Source organism: Onychomys torridus, chromosome 6 (assembly GCF_903995425.1).
Source record: "Onychomys torridus chromosome 6, mOncTor1.1, whole genome shotgun sequence".
In the NCBI taxonomy this organism is placed as follows: domain Eukaryota; kingdom Metazoa; phylum Chordata; class Mammalia; order Rodentia; family Cricetidae; genus Onychomys; species Onychomys torridus.
The window spans coordinates 65,230,316-65,250,817 of record NC_050448.1 but is presented as its reverse complement, the minus strand read 5'-3'; the positions used below and the strand labels follow the sequence as shown (position 1 = coordinate 65,250,817).

Below are 20,502 nucleotides of genomic sequence, written 5' to 3'. Positions count from 1 at the left end.
ACAAGAAAATTGCCCTCAGCTGACTGGACCAAAGACAAAAGCTTAAAGGAAAGTGGGTGAAGAAACCAGCTGAGGGCTGGAGAGATGCTCAGTGGTTAAAGCACTGGCCGTACTTCCAGAGGACCCAGGTTCAATTCCCAACACCCACATGGGAGCTCACAACCATCTGTAACCCCAGTTCCAGGGGATCCAGCACTTCTTGTCTTCAAGGATGCACATATGGCGCATAGAAAAAACACAGGCAGAACACCAACAGGACACAGATTTTTTTCAAAAAATTTTAAAGAGAAGAAACCAGATGTAAATTTGGTTTCCAGGAAATCCAGTGGATGTAGCAAACTTTGAAGGGTACAAATGGCAGGTATTCGCCCCAGGCAGACTGCAACTACACAAAGCAGGTTTCTCAGTTGGGTAGCTGGGGGAGTGTAAACACCCATGAAAGCAGTTCTGCAGAGTTTAACTGGGTAAGGAGATAGAGAGAAGGAGAGGGTGGTGAGCCAGGCATGGTGGCTCATGCCTGTAATTTTGGCATTTGGGAGGCTGAGGCAGAAGGATTGCCCTGAGTTTCACATAAGCCCGGGCTACACTGTCTCAAAATCAAAAGAGAGAGAGAGAGAGAGAGAGAGAGAGAGAGAGAGAGAGAGAGATCCAGGGAGACATTTCAGTGGATTACCACCAAGCCTGACACTTGAGTTCCATCCTCTGAACCCACATGGCTGAAAGGGAAGAACTGACCCCACAAATTGTTCTCTGACACAAAAGAAATAAAACGTTCAAAACAAATATTTTTCTAAGAAATAAAGGCGAGGAGGAGACTACAGGTATCACTGTGATTGATGCCTGCAGTTAGTAGACGCCAGCTGTTTTCGGTTTTTTCTTGCCACATCCTAGCATCCCCAGTGGTGCAGCTGAGTGTGCCAGCTCACCATGGAGCTGTACACTCCAACCTCCCACCATTCCCTACACTGCTGTGTCTCTATCCTCATCATCAGAAACATGTACTTCACAAAGCCACAAACCGCCCTGCTGAGAACCCCACCCACGCAAACACAGTGTGCGCTTAAAAAAGACACAAGCCCTGAGATTCCACCATCCTCCTTCCCTAAAGCTTTCTGGCCTCTTGGAGAGCCTTTGATTCAATGTGCTCATGGGAGACAACGGTAATCAGGCCACTGTGGTTAGCAATTAAGCTCTAAGTCTCCTCGGGATGAGCCTTGGGTGTCCAAAATATACATTTCTTTTAAAATTTCTTTGTTTTGGTGTGTTTGGGGGGGGGGCAGGGGATCTAGGCTGGCCAGGGACTTGCTATATAGACAAGGATGACCTTGAACTCCTGATCATCATCATCCTCAACTCCCCAAATGCTGAGATTAGAGGCCTGTGATGTGAAGGAGGACTGTGTAGCTCTGGCTGTCCCGGAATTTATTATGTAGACTGGGCTACACATCTGCAACACCATACAGAACACATTAAAAACAGCAATGATAAGGAAGCTTGTTTTTCCTGGTGCTGCTCCCCCCCCCCCCACCTCCACAAAAATCCCTAATAACAGTGAGGCTTCTCTTCTTTGCTTCCCTCTTCCTCAAGCCCATGGGTCTCACTTTCTCCATGACAGAGTCCATGGACGGAGCGTTGGGTGTCCAGCCATTGAGTAACGTGGGCTTCTCACTTGAGTCTGTGTGACATGGGATAACAGCATCTCCCTGGCGGTGTCAGATGGTGAAAAAAAGGAAAAAAAGGCAAGTGGCCTTGGAGACCATCAGTCCCAGCCTAGAACCAGCTCCTTTACTCAGTTCAGGCTCCACCTCCCCCCACAACCAAACAAAACAAATTCCAAGCTTCTGAAACTGCCAGAGGCCACCCCAAACCTTAAAGGAGGCCCTCCCCAAACCTCTAAAGGAGACACACAAGGGCAATGGGTTCCCTAAAGCCCCACATTTTGAATTTGGATTCTCCAATATTTCTCCCATGTAATACAAAATTGAATCAGTATCTTCTAGCTATAAAATTGAGTCCTGGGAGGAAATTTTAAATCTACAAAAGACACGGGAGTCTGTGCAATGACATTTTGCTCAGTTTTTCTGCCTCTTATTAATCCTCACAGCCCTTGTGTCCAAGTGCCAGGTGGTCAAGTCCGGTCCAGAGCCATATGAGTGCAGCGGGAATTCCTAGCCCTGGCCATGCTTGGTAGACCATCTTCTCGCTGTAGAAACCCTCTTTTACTAAAATATTTAGGTCAGGCCAGATAAATAGATTCTTTTTGCAGGAGCCCCAATTAATCTCTCTAATTCTTTGCTTTCTCCGGGCAGCACAGCTCCACATTCCTTTGTGTTTGAGATCCTCGGAGCTCCCCGAGGCCATTTGTTCCTTTGGGACATGATTTCCAAGATGAGGCTAGAACTGGAAGGTGAGGACCTCCGACTCTACACCTTTGGCCCTTAATGACAAAGGAGCCTGAGAGTCTTTAGGTTCTTAAGGTGCAAAGTGAAAGCAAGGAACCTGCCCCCAGGGTCCCCGAACTCCAGCGGGGCGAAAGGGTCTCTGGCCAGTCCCCGCCCTTGTTCTTGTGTGTGTTTTCGCATCTCCCCGCTCCCGAATGAGTTCGTTGTGTGTTGTGTCTTTTTAAGCACCCCACCCCGTGACAGCTCCTAGACCAGTTCCCACCTGAACAATCTCGGCTCCCAGTACATAAGCTGTGGGCTTAAGAGAATCCATCAAAGCAAAAGCTAGCTTTCGAGAGAGATATCCTACAAACCTCGAACTCCACCAGTCGCATTCGAAGAGCCAAAGGGAAGCTGCTCACACCCCGTCGCCCGCTGTTGCTCCCCAGAGCAGTGTCGACGCAGGGGAGGAGTGCTGGCACGCCCCCCCCCCCAACCTTGTAACTAGATTCCAACAGTTCTGTCTCTCCCCGGGACTGGGGCCTGGTCTGCTCCGATCTGACCAGGCCTCCAGAGGCTGCCCCAAAGCGGCTTCTTGATGTCTTCTCAGCTCAGCGGGCCCTGGGTGGACCTCGAAGGTGGCCTGGGCTAAGCAACCCTCGAAGGAGACGCCCCCCACCCCAAGCCCCAGCCTCGTGGGACGCCTGGCACGGCTCTCCTTTCTGCGTGCAGTCCTGCCGCCACCAGCGTTCCGGGCCCTCTGCGCAGTGTATGGGGTTATTTTTACTTTCGGTTATCTAGCTTTATGAAGACTCCACACCACTCATACAGCTAGATAACCAAAGATAACAACCAACCCCGCCTCCTGGCCGCCGCCTCCTCTTCCACGCAGCCTCCCGGCCGCCGCCTGGACCTCCGCAGTCTCGTGTCGCTCGACGGCGGGTGGGGGACGCGCGTGGCGTGGAGGCGAAGAGATGGGGTCCTGGGCCTCATGCACTGACACCACGAGACCTCGAAAGGCGAGGAAAGGCTGCGACCGCCGACGGTTCTGAGGTCGGGCATCTAGGCTGGACCCAGGCAGCCCCAAGCCTGACCGCCCGTTTCCCGCTCCCTCCTCCACGCAGAAGCGGGGTTCCGCCCGGTGCTCGTGGAAGGGCTTCAGGGCCTTTCGTGCCACCCGGGAAGACCGCAGGGACCGAGGCAGAGGCCTCCCCAGCCTCCCCTGGGGTCCACACCCTCCTCTGGAAGGTGGAGTCTGAGCCCGGCGTGGGTGCGGCAGAGCCAAGCTCGCAGAGCTGGTCCGAGCTGCGGACTGAAGGGGAGCGGGCCGCGAACCCCCGGGCCGGGAACCCCAGCACTGGGGAAGCCCGAGGCCCAGAGGGGAAGCCTGGGACTGGAGGCGGGGTGGAAGGTGATACCGAGATTCTCCCGCGAGTCTCCCAAGGGCAAAGACCCCACCCAGAGAGAGATGGGCGAGCGGACGGAAGGGCAGAGGGCGGCCAGGCAGGCGCCCCGAGCTCTGGACCCCCAGAACCGCGCGAGGGGGTTTTGCACAAAAAGCAGCCGAGCTCACCCAGGGCTGTGAAAATGTGCCGGGGGGGGGGGGGGGCGCTGAGCGAGCGATGCCCTTAGTTGCTGCGGGGGGCGATCTGGGCTGAACCGACCCGGAGGAGGTCCAGGGGCCGCGCAGAGGGTGTGAGCTCTGTGGTCGCCGGTGGCGGACGCGCGCTGCACTCTGAGGCGCTCCCCCACCTCGTGCCCCACGCGGGTCAAGCCACTTACACCAAGCCCAGGGTGCCCAGGGGTGCTGCTGTCCTGCGCAGTCGTCGGCGCCTTCCCACCCAGGCAGCGCCAAGGACGTGAGTCCAGGGTACCGGGGCTTACCAGGTGACCGGGCCGAGCGGGAGCCCGCGGGGTGGCGGGGTGGAGCGGGCTCTCGAGTCCCAGCTCCCTCCTCAGCCTTGGCCGCGGCTCTGGCGGGGGCGCTCTCAGGCTCCGGACTTTTCATTCATCCCTTCACACTCCTTCCTCAGGCCAGCCTCTGATTGGCTATACCTGGTCTGACGTCACTGCCTCGTTTCTCCCTCTCACCCCCCCATCCCCGTCCCCTCCCTCCCCAGGCCAGTCCAAGGCTCGCAATTGGGGTGCCCCTCCTCCAGAGAATGGGGTGGGGTGTGGGAACCAGTGTCTTCGTGTGGATCCTCAGTCTTTTGCTGCCTACATCTACTACCCGCCTGCCACGTTGGTAATCCACTACCATTTGCGGTTCTGATGGCCACCCTCGCTGTTCTTGGAGGTCCTATATTTCCCATTTGGGCCCTACAGTACGTTGCACCCTATAGTTCGCAAAGACAGAAAATCGATTGGGGAAAATTCCCTCAAAGAGAGGTGATCTTTTGTAACCTCAGCACTGGGGAGGTTGAGGCAGGGGTATGGCTTGGAGACTCCATCCGTCCCAGCCACCTCCCATCAGGGGAGTCTTTTTGAGTTCTAATCCCTCCTAAACTGTGATCCTAATATCTAGGAGAGGTAAGGGTCTCTTTTGTTCAAGGTTTTTCAACTCGAAACACTGAAGAAAAGGTTCTTCAGTTTGAGACTCCTGCTAGGAAACAATTGGTGAGCAAAGGCAGCCTCTCTCTGCATTCCAGGAGACCGCTTCTTGAACCTGTCTGCAGCATCAAGTTTCTATGAGAGGACAGATAACCACAGCTGAGAATCCTAGCCGCCTTTGAGACTTGGACTATGGCCCCAGCCCTGGAGGCCTTTCATAAGTCTTCTCTCCCTATACCCATGATCCTCCAGGCTCCACTGTGCCAGCTCAGGAGCTGGGCTCCAGCAGGAAGAAAACTCTCCAGCACAGCGCAGTCCCCATCCTCAACTTTGTCCACCTGGCTCATTCAGCCAGATGGTCCTTCCGCAGAAGTGGAAAGGCACCGGGTAGTAGCTGGTTGCTGTTGGGCAGGATTTGGGTTCTCCTACAGTGACATTCTCAAAGCAAGACCCCCAGAAGTTGCTGTGTCTGCCAGTGAGCTGCCCCTCCATCTTCCTACTCACCCTCTGCTAGGTCCCTTCTACAAAACTGGTTCAGGTACCCAAATCCTGCAGGACAGATTAATACCAGCCAGCTCCCTTAACCAGGGACCCTAAAACACTAGATCACCAGCAGCGGGACCCTCATTTTCACCAGCAGGCCTGTCCAGATTTTTCTATCTGCTAGTGTCCATGTACAACCCAAGACAAAGCCAGACTTGTGTGGTGGTGTTTGTCTTGCTTAGATGGAAGGTAATGGCCAGTGGGCTTAACTTGATGCTTCTCCCAAAACCAAGAGAAAGTTTGAATACTCATCACCATCGATGCTGGCAGCATGGGTGTGGGTGGGGCAGGTCTGAAATGAGAAAAAGCCCACAGGCTGTTTCCCTGCCAGAACGGTGATAGCAAGCTGAAGCAAATGGTCGGATCGCTCCAGCCTCTCAGGGCATTCATTCTCAGGGCCAGGTTTAGCCAGAACTCTCTGTTAAACCTCTACAGTGTCTTAGAGCTCTTTTCCAAGAGAGAGGCTAATTAATTGATTTAAGTACTGAATTAAATTAAGCGCAGGGCCTCACATAGGCTAGGCAAGCCCTCAACCACTGGGCCCTCCCTCAGTCCTGTCTTTATACTTTTAATTTTGTCACAGTCTCACTAGGTTGCTCAGGATAGCTTGGAAATGACTTTAGCCCAGACTGGCTTTGGAATTTTGATCATCTTGCCTCAGCCTCCCAAGTGCTGAGATTGCAAGCCTGGCCCACCAAGTCCAGCTAAGGGAGAGGTGTTCCAGGAGCTTTGCCAGCTTGAATGCTTTGCCATCCCAGAACTAGAAGTACAGTGCCAATGGCAAGGATGGAAGGAAAGACAGAGAAAAAGGCATACCTTACGCTCTTTTCTCCGCCCCCCCTGCACATTCTTAGAGCTCAGAATGGGGTGCCTGGGAGGTTTGGGGGCTCCTGGAGCCCCACTTGCAGAAAAAAGAGAGCTCTCCCCAAACACCCTCTAGGCAGTCCCCCTCTGAGCATGGTGCTAAATGCAGTCCCCAAGTCCATCCCCATAAGGCTCTTCATATTTCTCCACCATGCCCTCAACCCCTTGAATATTTCTCTGTATGCCACCTCACATCTTTTCACGGGATGCCTGACACACACATTCCATGCACACTAAACTTCTCCACATACACTGGCCAAGCACCCCAAGAACATTTGCTCTTCCCACAAAACCTGCTTAAATGCTCCAGACGCACCTTTCTCCCCTCTCCCTCCCTTTCCAGCACCTAGAAGTGTGGAGGTTGGGGCCAGCCTTGTCTGCTAGCTGAAATGTTCCCCTTCCTTCTTGCCAATTTTTACCATTCCCTGCCTGCTGCAGGGCTCAAGTCCTTGCCTAGAGTCCTGCAGGCCAAGAGGTAAGAGGCAGCTGGACAGGTCAAATCCTTCCTCTCAACCATTGCTGTACTTTTGTTAGAAAGTACACAAAGGTCTCCTTCCCTGAGGTCCACTCCCTCCTTGTTCTCCTAATGGCCAAATTCAGACTCAACCCGGCTTTCTCAAAATTACCTTAAGGAAGAAATGAGCACCCTCAGCTGGGTTCTGAAATGTTCCCCAGACAGCAGATACAGACTAAAGCCCTGCTGCCTCTTATTATGGCTTTGAGCTTTTCAAAGGCAGCTCAGTCTAACAGCATCCAAATTAAAGAGAAGATACCCTAGAAAAGAACACATAGCTGTCCTGACCCACTGCATATAGATGCCCACCCCTGGCCAATGCCTGAGGAAGCAATCTTTGTTCTGGTTCACAGGACAAGCCCAGCATCTCACTGCTCCTTTTCAGGGGTGTGGGTGAGTGGTACCTTCAGGCCAGTGCAAAGGGGATCTATGCTTGGTGGAAGTAGAGGCTCTCCACTCCTTTTAACTGGGATTAGTCCATGAATAAATCATGCTCTTCCGGCTTTAAACAAAAAACCCCTTCAAAAGTGTCCCTCAGGACAGGATTTTTGACATAGTCTTTGCCCACGAAGAGAAAAAGTAGGTAAGGTTCATGCAGAATATTTGAGAAACATACTTGTGTCAGAGGAGACCCATCTACCCACTGGAGGAGGCAGGCCTGCAGAACTCACATCTGAGCACAATAGTTCCAGAGGGTGAGATTTGCTCACCAGCCTCAGTGTCCTAAAAGAGACCTCAGCCGGAGCAGAGTCCTGTCTGTTTCCTCCAGCACAACACAAAGCAGCCTCCTCTCTGGTGACCTGTAGACCTCACTGTGAGTCCTTCTTGGGAGATTCTGGAGAGAACATCCCAGCTCTTTGTGCTAATATGAGCCTTCATTCTTTTGGGTCCCCGGGATCACACCCTGAACTCAATACATTCTAGGTAAGTCCCCAAGCATTGAGCCACAGTCACAGAGCTGCCAACCTATTGTCTAGGTGTCTGGAGGGCCCACAGAAAGAGAAACATGGTTATGCTATCTGGATGCAGCCTTTTGAGTTCTTATGTATATTTTGGCATTAAAGCACGTTTTTGAAATAGGTAGTTAAATAAAAACATGGTTTTTCCTTGTTTGCAAGGTGGATTTGCTTTGAAGACACAGATGAGAGCTTCATCAGAGGGTGAACTTATTTCTGAGGCAGAAGCTAATTATTATGACCACTATTAAACAGTATTCTGTTACTGAATATTTACAATGGCTATAGAATTGTGGCAAATTAAAGTAATAATTGTCAATAAAAAATGGCAAGTAATTTTTTTTAAATGTCTATCCATATGCATAGATGAGGTTAGGATGCCTGCAGACTTGATCTAGAGGAGGTGACCTCTGAGGACACAACCTTCCTCCTCATAAGAGTGGGAGCGTTCCCAGCCAGTGGAAATACTGCCTTTCCAGCTACTCCTGGTCCCCCCCCCACTTATCTATTGTCCTGCTCCTACAGAGTCAAGGAGGTGAGACAAGGTGACAGAGATGGTGAGGAGCAGTTATTCCTCCATATCAGCCTCTCTGTAAGACCTGCTATGGCCATAAGCATGAGTGTGTAAATGTGTAGCACACCCACAGTCATGCAAGCACAGGCATGCACACTCGCACCCATAAACTCAGACAGATTCAGTGGCACATCCATGGACAAGTCTAGCAGTATCGCTTCCCAGTTCTTAAAGGTGCAGGGCCTCGCTGCCTGCCCACCCACTCAGCTCTTTAGGGGCCGCAGGGTCCCATTCATTCCGACCTGCACTCCTCTCCTGGCTCACCTTCACCCATAGAGCTTTCTCTGTCCCCTTCTCAAGCCAACCCCCCCCACTTCCTCCATCTCTTCCCTCAGGAGGCTATGGAAGCAAAAGGAGGGTGCTTTGTGGAGCAGTACCTTCCCTCTGCACAGAACCAGACACAGGGTGGCCTTTTGTCCCCAGGCTGTGCTGTTGTGTGGCCTCTTAGCTTTGACAATGCAGGTCACACTACAGAAGAGACCAAAATCAAAGGCTGGAGTCTGGAAGGGACAGCAAGTAGGGTGGAGAGCTGGGAGAGCACCCAGGGGAACAGGGTTGGCTTCCCTTTCTCCTCCCGCACCCACACCACCATCGAAGCAAGGAAGGAGATAAATACCCCAAAGCCAGAGATGCGGGCCTCCTCTGACGACATCCATCTGTGAGCGATGGGGGAGCCTGCTTCTAGACGGCTGCTCCTGTGGAAGGAAGGAGTGCAGAGCTTAGAGTTCAGCCCTCTTCCCCACCATCACCAACCTCCCCAGTTTTCCCCCTTGACTCCCCAATTCAATCCTCAGGGCTCAAAGCTGCCCAGCTAGGCCAACAAAAGCCTGGGCAGTTCCAGGTCTCTCCAATGGTTTCTGCTGGGTGACTCTGGCCTCACAGCCGGTATCCTTATCACCACTTCTCCATAGCTCCACCCCGAGAGAGAGCCCGCCTGGAGGGGCTCTCTCACAGCAACCCAAAGCCCACCACCCTCTCCTCACCGATTTCTGCCATTCTTGGGCTATCACAGTGCATAGGTGGGTGGAATGAAGGACCTGGGCTAGGGATATATTTCTGTCTACACTCTGAACTGTAAACTGCTGTGTGCATTAAAGACAGTCTCAGTCATAGCTAGGCCTGGTGGTACACACCTGTAATCCCAGCACTCAATAAACTGAGTCGAGAGAATCAAAAAAGTTCAAGGCCTTATCTGAAAAAATACTAATGAAACAGGACCTTTACAATCATATTATCTCCCTTTCCCTGCCCATCTCTGTCTTCAAATCCTTGAATCTCTCAGGATCCAGGGAGACATGCCATGAATGTTAGTTTTCTTCTTTGTTTCATGTACACAAAAGGCATGGATACAAAGAAATGCTTATTATTTAATGTTCGGTATGGTGCGCCATACATATTTCACAGTGTTTTTCCAGTTCTTTACATTCAGATTACATTAGGGTTTAGGGAACAGCAAAGGTAACTCCTAAAACACTCAGATGCAATCCATTCTAATTCTTTTCTTTTCTTCCTTCCTTTCTTTCTTTCTTTCTTCCTTTCTTTCTTTCTTTCTTGTCAGGAAGGAACCTAAATGCAGAAGAATTTGAAAGGGGAAAAAGGGACTGGGGAGCAGGAATGAACCTTAAACCCAAGTCGGCTTTCTAGGAGAGTCTGTGGGCCTCTTTCCTACTTCCCATACTCAGGAGTGCTCAGCTGACCCAGCTCAGCTGTACCAGCTCAGAGTCTTTGAGGCAGGGAAGGTCTCAGTCTGAAACTGTTATCCAAGAGAGCCCTCCTCCCCCATCTACCAACCTGTGAGAAGTTAAGGGCAGATGGCTCCTCTGATGATTCCAAGAGAGTTCAGCAATCCCTCTTTACCCTTGCAGCCCAGTCACCCAACCCCAGGCTCACACAGTGCTCACACAGGGCAACATAAGAAGCCAGCCCAGTGTACACAGAACCTGTGTGTGTGTGTGTGTGTGTGTGTGTGTGTGTGTGTGTGTGTGTGTCAGCTGACGGCCTCTCCTAGCCTCTGGGGCACTAGGATCGCTCTTTTCTGTTCTAATCTCCACTGCTCCACAGGATTCCAGACTGTGTGTCAAAAAACCACCAAGTCAATGGGGACTGAGGGCAGGGGAGTGAGTGCCTCTTCCTTGCATCCTGGGCCTCTTAAAAAAATTAAAAACAAAAACCAAAATCCACTCCAAGACAGAAGATCTCTATTAGGTAAATGTGAAGAAAGCAGAGAGAGAGAGACAGAGAGAGAGAGAGAGAGAGAGAGAGAGAGAGAGAGAGAGAGAGACAGAGAGAGAGAGACAGAGAGAGACAGAGAGAGAGACAGAGAGAGACAGAGAGAGAGACAGAGGGGGGGGAGCCCCCCCCCCAGCCCCGTGGCTGCCCCTCACTCTCTTTCCACTCAAGGGAACAGGGTGAAGAAGAATGAAATTAATATAAATTCTGTAAAATGGTTTCGGGGCTTTTCCGATTTTGGCTTCCACCTTCCTAGAAACATTGCACTTTCCTCTCACCCCAAAGTCCCACCAGACTTGTTTTCCCTAAAATCCAGTCTCTGGGACAGATCGGAATAAGGCAGAGCAGGGAAGAGGACCAGATTCTGAACCATTTCCCTCGCCTCTGTCCTCGCCAATCTCCTCCCTGCCTCTCCTCTGCTGCATTAAGATGTTGGCCGGGTCGGGGGGAGTGAAGGGAGGGGCAGATTAATAGGATCAGTAGCACGGTGACCCTCCCCACCCTCCCACCCCCAATCTCATTGACTAATTTACTGAACTCTGGACTGGCAGCGACTGGGTAGGGAGAGAGATCAGGGGCCTCTGGCCTGGGGGCAGAGCCCTTGCTTCCAGCCCCGATGGGTGCCCTGGATGCCTGGGAAGCAGGGGTGAAAACCCATGGGCAAGAGTCCAATTCCACACACACCTCCTTGTTGCCTGCCTCCTTTTTATGGACCCTTCTAAATCTTTACCAGCTTCCCTTTCTGTGATTGTGGCACCAGCCTCCATTAGCCAGGAGGAAGTCTAGGTTTGAATGCCTGGACTGTTTTCTAGGGTATCGCTCCCCAATCCCAGCCCAGATGCCTGCCAGGGTTAGGACCCTCCCTGGGTCCCAGTGGCTACTTACCTTGCTTCTGTGAGGCGAAGAGGCGATGCTGGCGCGTGGCTGCGCCGCCGCCGTTGCCGCCGCCGCGGGTCTCTCCCAGCTCTTCTTCTCTTGTGGAGTGGAGGATGCGACCGGGTACCGCTGACGCTGACGTAGCATCTCCTATCCATTCAGGAATTTCGTTTGCTTCTTTCTTTCTCTTGCTGCTCTCCCTGGAAATCCAGGAAAAAGGGGGGTTGCTGCCCCTATCTGAACCATGACCACCACCAAAACAACAGCCTGCCCCACCAGAGACACCTCCTCCTTCCTTCTCAAGCCTGGGTGTGTGTGTGTCTGTCTGTCTTTGTCATCTCCTCTGCTTTCTGCTGCCTTTTCTAACCAGATGCAGGAAGAGGGGGCCAAGGGACACTATTGTTTCTCCAGGCCACCCTTGTCCCCAAGGAAGGGAAAGAGAATGAATGACGGAAGTACCCTTGTCCCTGTCCCCAGGCATCTTTGAGTTTTAATTCACTTTTGAACTTAAGGCTCTGATTGGATGTGTGCGGGCGGGCGTGTGGAGAGTGGAACTGACAAGGACCCAGAGAAGACACCCTCTGCCATTTGAGGTTGGGTGTTCAGTGCCTCCTTCCCCAAACTCTTCCAGCCAGCTAGCCCCAACCACTGGATTAATCACAGATCTTGGTTGTGAAGGAATACCTGGCCACTGGAAGATAAAGCTGAGAACTGAACTGGGGACAGGGGCCACCAGCTCAGGGATGTCTAGACAGGAAGGGTGGGACCACAGGCTCAAAGTGGGAGATAAATTATCTTGTTCATAGAGGACGAGAACGATTTGGAGGTTGGTTTCCAGGGTTAGGATTTAATATTTGGTGGAAGGTGAGGCCCCAATGGTACAATGGTCAGGGTTCTTTTCTTTCACCCCCACTCAGCCCCTCCCCCTTGCCCCCTCCCACTCTTCCTGGCCTGCATGGGAACTCAGTCTGAGCTCAAAGTGACAGACAGCAGGCCTGCATGCTAATGAAGTTTGTCTCAAGTTCATTGTCAAAGCCCCCCCTCCCCATGGCCCCCTTCCCTTCTCTCTCAAACACAAATCTCCCTCCAACTTTTGTCCCACAGATCTGGAGGCCACTTGAGTCTCTGCTGGCTGGCTCCCCTCTCTCACCCTCCCCCACGGCTTTCAGTCTCCCTTCTCCCCACTGCTTCCCTCAAATGGGGAGTGTGTGAGGGGCTTTCTTCTCCGTGCCTTCCCAGACACCTCTGGCCCAGGCATCCCTAAGCCCCAAGGAGGGACTCTGAGGGTTGTTGTGTCAGTGTTCGGACAGTGGCCCTTCCTCATTCCCTAGTAAAAAGCTGCCCCCCTTCCAAGTCTCCTATTCCCCAACTCCCAGCCCCGTCTGGACCAGTCTCCCCATTCCAGTCCAGCTGCCCCTCCCCCACCCCTCCCATTATGATTATTTCACTCTCCCTTGATTACATCTGCTTCACTAGCTCAGAAATAAAGATCCTTTGAGACTAATTTTGCACCCCATCCCTCCCTCCCCTTTCCTCTAGCCCAGGCTCCCGTTAGCTCCTTTCTCACCGGCTGGAAGACATTGAGTTCCTTGTCTAGGGAGCTGGGGGGTTGATAGGAGGGGGTGCCAATGGAATGGGGGGGTCTCTCCAACTCCAGGAGGACGTGTCCAGCAATCCAAACCTGTCCTTCTTTTGTTCCCACAATCTCTTCATACTGTCGCCACCTCTGAAGCTTGCCTTCCCTCAGTAACCAGGGGCTAGGGAAGGAAGGGGAGGACCCTACACTCACCCCACCCTCGATTCCGGGAGAGAAAAGGGGAAAAATTTAAATCCCCCCTCATTAGCCAGAAAGGAAGCAAAAGGGGATAATTATAATTAAAAGCAGACAGCTGTGGATCCGTCTTTTATGTTGCTCCAAGCCTCCGCCCCATTTCTTCCATCACCCAGAAATCTGCCCCCTGTGTATCCTGGTCCCAGCTCCTGCTGGAGTGTGGGGCTCACACTGGGGGAGACGAGCATAGTACTAGGCCATTCGACTTCCTCTCCCCTGATGACACTTTCTGGAAAATCTTATTAGGCCCAGGAAATACTGTCTCCCTCTTCCTGGCTCATAATCTGTACCTCAAAAGGTGGATCTATGGGAGGTGGGGGCATTTGGATGAGAATAACTAATTCAATAGTGTGGGGAAATCTTTGCTTTTCCTAAAAATAACCACCATATTCATAATGGCATTAATACTAAGAATGAACTATAACTCGGAATGTTTTCTTATCCCTCCTTGCTTCGAATTGCCTCATAGCCAGAAGAGAGCCCATAATAACAAAGAGGGCTTGTAGGCTGGAGTACAGGCACACAGATACATATGTATGCCTGATCATTTTGGGGGTGGAGTTGCAAGGCCTGTCTCTGCTATCATATGTATTTATAGAACTTGAGCTTAAGCCAGAACAGCAGGGTAATTGTAGCATCATTAGCATATATGCAAATCAGGCAACCTATATACACTGAATGGAGGCAAATTATTATTTATTCTCTTCCCTTTCTCCTTCCCTGGTATAAGCTCTGATTCCTCTTGTAGCTGCACACCGGCAATTGCCTGACATTGTAAGAGGGAACTGTAGCCTTGGAGGAGGGGGCTGAAGTGGGGGAGACAAGGAAAACGCAAAAATGGTGAAAGCCAGCAGGAAGGTTTTGCTCATTTTACTTATTTGGGAAGAGTAGGGAGAGAATTGGTATGGAGACTGAATGAACAAAGAGGGTGAGGTAGGCACTCAAGACAGGGACAGCCTTAAGGCAAAGACAGACAGGTTCATAGGGGGTAAGGGGCCAGGCATAGAGAATCTTTTTTGGATCTATGTATCTGGGCTGAGCTGGGGGGTACACCTCCACACCCACTGACCGAGCCTCCATCCCTTATCAAACCTTTTCTCCTAGTAAGTGGCCAAGACCCCCCAGCAGCAGCTCTGGTGGATTTATTCATTGTCATCAACACATGCATACAAACCAGGACCAAGGCTGATCTGAGAGCCTTTCTTACCAGCCCTGGGGTGGAGAGCTCTCTTTGCTTCCGTGGAAGCTCCAGCCTGGGTTTTCTGTGATCAGCCCCTGGTTCATAGTCCATCCCCCTGTTACTTGGACTTGACACTACCCAGAATGAGAGACTGGACAGTTCCAGGTTTTATTGATTTCCCTGTCTGTTATTTCTTGGATGTGCTGGGCTGGATGGGACTTGTCTTCCTCTGCCTTGCAGGCAGGATGCTGCTGGCCTTGGATGGCTGCGGGGCATCCAAGAGTGATATCAAACTCTATTCCACCCTGCTGAGAAGGAGCCTCTAACTCCTAAGGGAGTGTTTCTTTTTGACTGATCCCAAAAGCTCTTTTACGTTTTTTGTTTTTTGTTTTTTTTAGAGTGGGGGTTGCCACTGTACGCACGCACAAGGTCAGAGGAAAACTAGGAGTGAGTTGTCTCCTTCCATCCTGTGGACCCCAGGAATTGAACTCAGGTCATGGGCAGCAAGCACTGCTTTGCCTACTGTGCCCTCTCCTGGCCCCCAACACTTTTGATATCCCTAGAGGTATCTCTGTCAACACCCCCCTTTCCTTGCCCATCCATCTGGCATCTACAAAGCCCTTGCCAACGAAGTCACACTCTACAAAGGCGACACTGGGGGGGGCGTCACTGAAATTGGGGAAGGGTCTGAAATGTATGTCCCTGAGAGCAATGCATATAAATATTCACAGAAGCAGGAACCAAAAACAGGTAAAAGGAAACGACCTCGGGGCTTCCGTCATGTGTGTGTCCACAAAATAAACCTGCATTTCATACAGGGTTTGTCACTCACCACTTCACAGACACTGTGAGCATCTGTATCGGCCTTCACTCCTGCATCCAGCCAGGGTCTTTGTGGTCGTGTTCAGTGGAAGAGCTGAGGCACAGGGAAAGCATGGAGGAAGAGCTGAAGAGGAAGGACCGGAGGAGAGAACAGGAGAAACAGACACAAAATCAGGGTGGGTTACTGCCTGTGGACCGAGAAAAGGATGCTGGGAGGCACCAAAGCACAGCCAGGGACAGAGCAACTGCCCACTCTGCCATGCAGCCCTGGGGGCTGAACTTTCTTCTCCCGCCCCACAGGAGAGACCTGGGACGACAGGACCTTTACATTTGCTTTGTCCTTCAGAAACTGAGAGCAGATTTGCAATGTCACCAAGCAGAGTCTGCACTTTACTGACCTGGAGCCTGGATGATGGAAGGATCACTTCCCACACTGGCTCCATACAGGTGGGCAGCTCACTTAGGGTCTGCACACTTTCCTACCTCTGTAGTTCTTCCACGTGATAGTTAACCCCCAAACCTCTGGAGCTGTGTATGCAAGAAAGTCTTGCCAACCCCCATCGTCTCTCCTCCCACTCCCCCCAGCAACTAGAGTGGACACCAGTAACTGGAAACTGCTGGTCTTCTGCAGGACTCCTGTGGAGCAGATGCTCCTGTTCCTATGACAGATCTGTATTTTATCCAGTGTAATCTGTATACATCGGCCAGGTATGTCTAGTTACCACTTTCACTGACGCTTTGGAACGTACCTTTGAGACCTGGAGTAACAGCTCACACAGACCCTCACCCTCAGAGTCTCTCCCTAAAGCAGCCCAAATGCCCTCATTCGGTAGCTTGATTATGTATTCACTCTACAAGAATCAATGATAAACCACCATAACCACACAGTCTCCTCCATCCTGGAACAAGAGAAGCAAAAACTAGCATGCCAGCTTGTTACCGTCCCCAGAAGCTGGAGAGGAGTCTCCTGCTCTCCATCTCCCTGCCTGTGTGTCAGGACCCATACATCTGCACACATTACTTTATTCCTAGAACCATATGCATCTCTTGTTTGCTGTCACCCTGGTCAAGCACTGTCTCTGTGTTTGGTACAGGCAGAAAAGCATTGCCCCTGGCACGCAAACACAATGGCTGACCGTCCATTGCCTGGCTCTCCTGGTGCAGAATGGGTGGGCAGACTTTCCTGCGTCTGAGATTCACTTCTGAGGCTAAGGACTCCTCTGGGTCAAAACCCAAGTGACACTCTTGAGCAGTGACTCCAACCTCGGCCCCAGTGTTGGCAGAGGAAAGGAGTCTGGGTGGGTGTATGTGGGTGTTCTGTCCCCGCTGTCCCCGTGACCTCTAAGTTAACGCTGAGACTGAAACCTGCCCCTTACTGGGTGTGAGCAAGTAGGTTTACCCGTCTGTGCCTTGCTTATATTCTCAGTGCACAGCCAGTGTGTACTGATGGGGATATATGCATCATGATTGAGCGTACATTCAGGGTCTATGTGTATAGTTTGGGGCTTCATGTAACATGCTGATCCTGGCGTGGTGTGGTGTGTGTGTGTGTGTGTGTGTGTGTGTGTGTGTGTGTGTGTGTGTGTATGTGTGCAGAAAGTTGGCTTGAGTTGGCTGTGGCACTCCCAGGTAACTAGATGTAGAGGCAAGGGCTTGTGGTCCTGAAGACCCCCCCCCCCCACCTCCTAGGAGTCCCAGTTTCTGCTGTCTCTATCTGCCCTGGGCTAGGCCAGAGGAAGCAGGACTAGCCAGTGGGCCTTTCTGTGTGGCGCTCAGCGGCGCTCCCCCCACCCTGTGGTTCAGTCTTCCGAATTCAGCAGAGTCCATGTAATGGAGCAGAGTGTGGCGCAGACCGGCCTGGATGTGCTAGGTGCTCTGGGGGTGGGGGGTGGGGGGAGAGTAAAGTGTGGGACCACTGAGCGCCGGTGCGCGAGTGGGTGTGAGGTTGTCCCTCGTTGACCGCTCTCCCTTGCCACTCACAGAAGAGGCTGCGGTATGTAGGTCTCCGTGAGAGTCTTGTCCCTGAAGTGGGGAGGAGGGAAAAATCAAAGAGCCCGGACTTGGGAGCAAGAGGATGAGAGAGATGGGGGTGGGGGAGTGCGCCTGGAAACAGATTTAAAACACCTACTTGGAAAAATAAAAATAAAACATTAACAAAAGGCATAGTAACGCTAAATGAAGCAAGAAAGACGACCAAAGACACGTTCAGGTTGGAATTCTATGTGGGAAGCGGGGCTGGGCGGGCCGGAGCGGGCGGACGAAGCGGGAGCGAGAGTCTGGGGCGCTCGCCACACCCCAGACCCCGCTCGGACGAAGAGCAGAGCGCCAGGGGCCGCCCCAGCCCAGGGCGCGGTGGAGCGCGGTCGAGGCCGGCCAGAGGCTCGAACCCAGGGCGGGCCGCGGAGCCCGCGCCAGTGACGCCCCGCGGCGTCCGGAGCCCGGGTGGTGGCCGAGAGGCTTGGCCCGGGAGAAGGACGTGGAGCCGGGACCGCGGCCGCTCCCGCGTTTCGTCCCTAGCGGCCCGGTTCTGCCGGACGCTGCGCTCCCCGCCGCGGCTCCCGCTGGCATCCCACGGCTAGGCTGGGCGAGCTGGCACCGGGTCTGGAGGCGCCGAGGGCGTCCTGGGCCCCGCACCCTAGCAACCGGGACTCTCCTGCTGGGTCAGTTCATTCTCCCCGAAACCTGAGCAACCTCCGGGGCCTCCAGGTCTTTCCTGCTGGGCGAGCGGGCCGCCGCGAGCTCGTGGCCACTTTCCCGGCTCTGGTCTGAGGTTCCCGCAGCCCCTCCTGTAGGAAGGGAATGAGTAAATGTGACTGCAGTTCCAAGACCAAGCCTGAGCTGGTGGGTCAGTGGACTTGTTCCCACAAAGTTCTGGACCTCATCAAAACCATGGGTGTTAGCGCCAGTGGGTGTGGGCCACTCCCTGGCTTCTGCTGGGGATGCAGAGAACCCGCAGGGGGCCGGGCTGGGGTGACTGGCCGCTTGGGGCCGGGGCAGGTGGGAAGGGCACCGACCGCCGCGCAGTCCGGCTCAGAACCAAAGCGGCTTCCCGGGGTGGCGGGTGGCAGGGTGGCGGGTGTCTTGTACCTGGGCCGGGCTCTTCTCACACGCCCAGGAGGGTAGCGCGGGTTTTCCGTTTGGTTCGGAGTTTAGGGTTGGGTGGATGACTGTCCCTCCTCTCTGCCTGTACCCCACTTCTGAATCCCGTCAATTTCTCTCAAATAAACAGATACATGGCATATTGTCGCTCTTTTAAAAAAAAATGGCATAAAACAATTCACGGTACATTGAAATAGCCTGACATAAAACGCTGTATGAATCAGATTCCTCTCAGGGCCTCTGCCTGAGGCATCTTTTAGAGTTGACACTCTCTAAAACGTTGGGATTTTTTTTTCTTCTACAGAGGCCCAGCCCAGACTGACGTGCCTCCTACTTGGAATTGAATTTGTACTGCCTTTCTAAGCTTACCACCAGGAGCAGCATTATTATTTCGAGAGAGTTTTGCTTGTTGCCCTGGCTAGCCTTGAACTCATAGCAACCCTTCTGGCTTAATAATTTGTATTTAATAATCTGTATTTTGTTTCTTCTTTCCTTTGGGTATGTGTTGGGGGGCTTTGGGTCTTGAACCTATGGCCTTGTGCACGGTAGGCAAGCACTCTATCATGGGGCTATATCCGTAGCCCCCACTTCTTTTATTTGTGAATTCCTTCTAGGAGACTTGTGAACATGGTACATATTTTGATTTGAGTTTTGTTTTTTTCTTTTTGTATTTTTTGTTTGTTTGTTTGTGATAATGCCCATATAGCTTAGGCTGGCCTCAAACTTATATAATCAAGGTTAGCCTTGACCTGCTTATCTTCCTACCTTCCAAGTACTGGGATGACATGCACCCCGCACTATGTTTAGCTCTATGCTTTAGTTTTTTTTGTTTTGTTTTGTTTTTTTTTTTGTTTGCTTGCTTTTTTGTTCATTTGTTTTTTGTTTGCTTGTTTGCTTTTTTGTTTGTTTGTTTTGTAGCCCTGGCTGCCTGGAACTCACTCTGTAGACCAGGCTGGCCTCAAACTCAGAGTTCTACCTGCCTCTGGCTCCCAAGTGCTGGGATTAAAGGCATGTACCACCACCACCCAGCATGCTTTAGTTTTTAATAGTCAAAGTAAAATCTGTACTAAATTCACTCAGATACTTATCCAGAGGCAGATGCAACAATAAATTGGGATGTGTAGGCCAGGCATGGTGGTGTAAGCCTGTAATTCTAGCATTGGGGAGACAGAGACAGGAAGAAACGCATAAATTTGATGACAGCCTGATCTACATAGCAAGTTCCAGGCTAGCCAGAAGTATGTAGAGACCTTGTCTTAAACAAAACAAAACAAATGTTTGGGAAATGACTTACAATGCTACACTAGATGGACACGATGTTCAGGAAAGGGAGAGTTTGGACTTGCTCATCAGCATGAATAGGTTTTACAGCACAGCAGTGATGTGAGGCTAAAACTGAAGGAGACAAAGAACACTATCCCACTTGTACAGACTAGAACAGCTGGACGAGACAGAGGTGCGGCTCACAGCTCGGTTCTGTATTCGGAAGACAGGGAGAACAGGAGAGAGAGCAGGGGGAAGACAGAGGACTGAGACACGGGAAAGCCATGGGTGTGGAGGCAGTTTCAGCCTTGCTGCTTACCCTATGACCTCAGGTAAACCACCCACCCCCTCTCCAGCCATTCCAGTGTCTCCTCACTCGGCTCCAGGCCTGAAATCCTGCAATCAAGCTTTCTGTATAAACTGCAAGAAGTCAGCTGAAGTGGGGCCACAGACAACCTCCATCAACACCCACAATCTCACCATGCTGGTGTCTGGACAGAGCTCCACTCAGGGGAGCTCAATAGGAGGGAGCCCAGTTTGCTATGCCTTTCCCATCCTTTCCAGTCTCTCAGTCCCATGCCCCCACAGTGGATGCCTTCCCTGGGGTCTGCTGTAACAACCCTTAAGTGTGGACCAGGAGATGCCCTGAGCTGTAGCTTTGGGAATGCTGGGGAGGACATGAATGGAGATCTTGAGGCAGACAGACTTTCTTTCCTTCCTAGGCAAGAGATTCAGCGACATTATCTTTGCCACCCCCACCCCACTCCCATACCCGGGGTTAGGAGGGTCCTGGGACACATGCCGAAGAAAAGTGAGGCTG

At 52.1% G+C, this 20,502-nt stretch overlaps 1 protein-coding gene across 21 annotated transcripts in view; it reads right to left on the bottom strand.

Annotated features, from left to right (window-relative positions):
* LOC118585437 overlaps positions 1–18,623 on the bottom strand; it is a 29,555-nt gene extending 10,932 nt beyond the window's left edge. For 5 of the 21 annotated variants that reach the window (XR_004945203.1, XR_004945202.1, XM_036190009.1 and 2 more), the window contains exons 1-5: positions 18,198–18,361; positions 15,331–18,106; positions 11,497–11,687; positions 8,999–9,077; positions 1,602–1,703 (exon numbers count right to left, since the gene is read on the bottom strand). Coding sequence is in view for 5 of the 21 variants with exons in the window: in XM_036190009.1 (XP_036045902.1) it covers positions 1,602–1,703; positions 8,999–9,077; positions 11,497–11,645 (330 nt within the window). In the remaining 16 variants the exon portion in view is untranslated. Of the gene's footprint in view, positions 1–1,601; positions 1,704–8,998; positions 9,078–10,889; positions 11,048–11,496; positions 11,688–12,171; positions 12,330–15,330; positions 18,107–18,197; positions 18,362–18,407 lie in introns of those variants that run through there. The other 16 variants (XR_004945191.1, XR_004945192.1, XR_004945193.1 and 13 more) reach the window with 9 other exon arrangements.
* Positions 18,624–20,502: the final 1,879 nt, after the last annotated feature.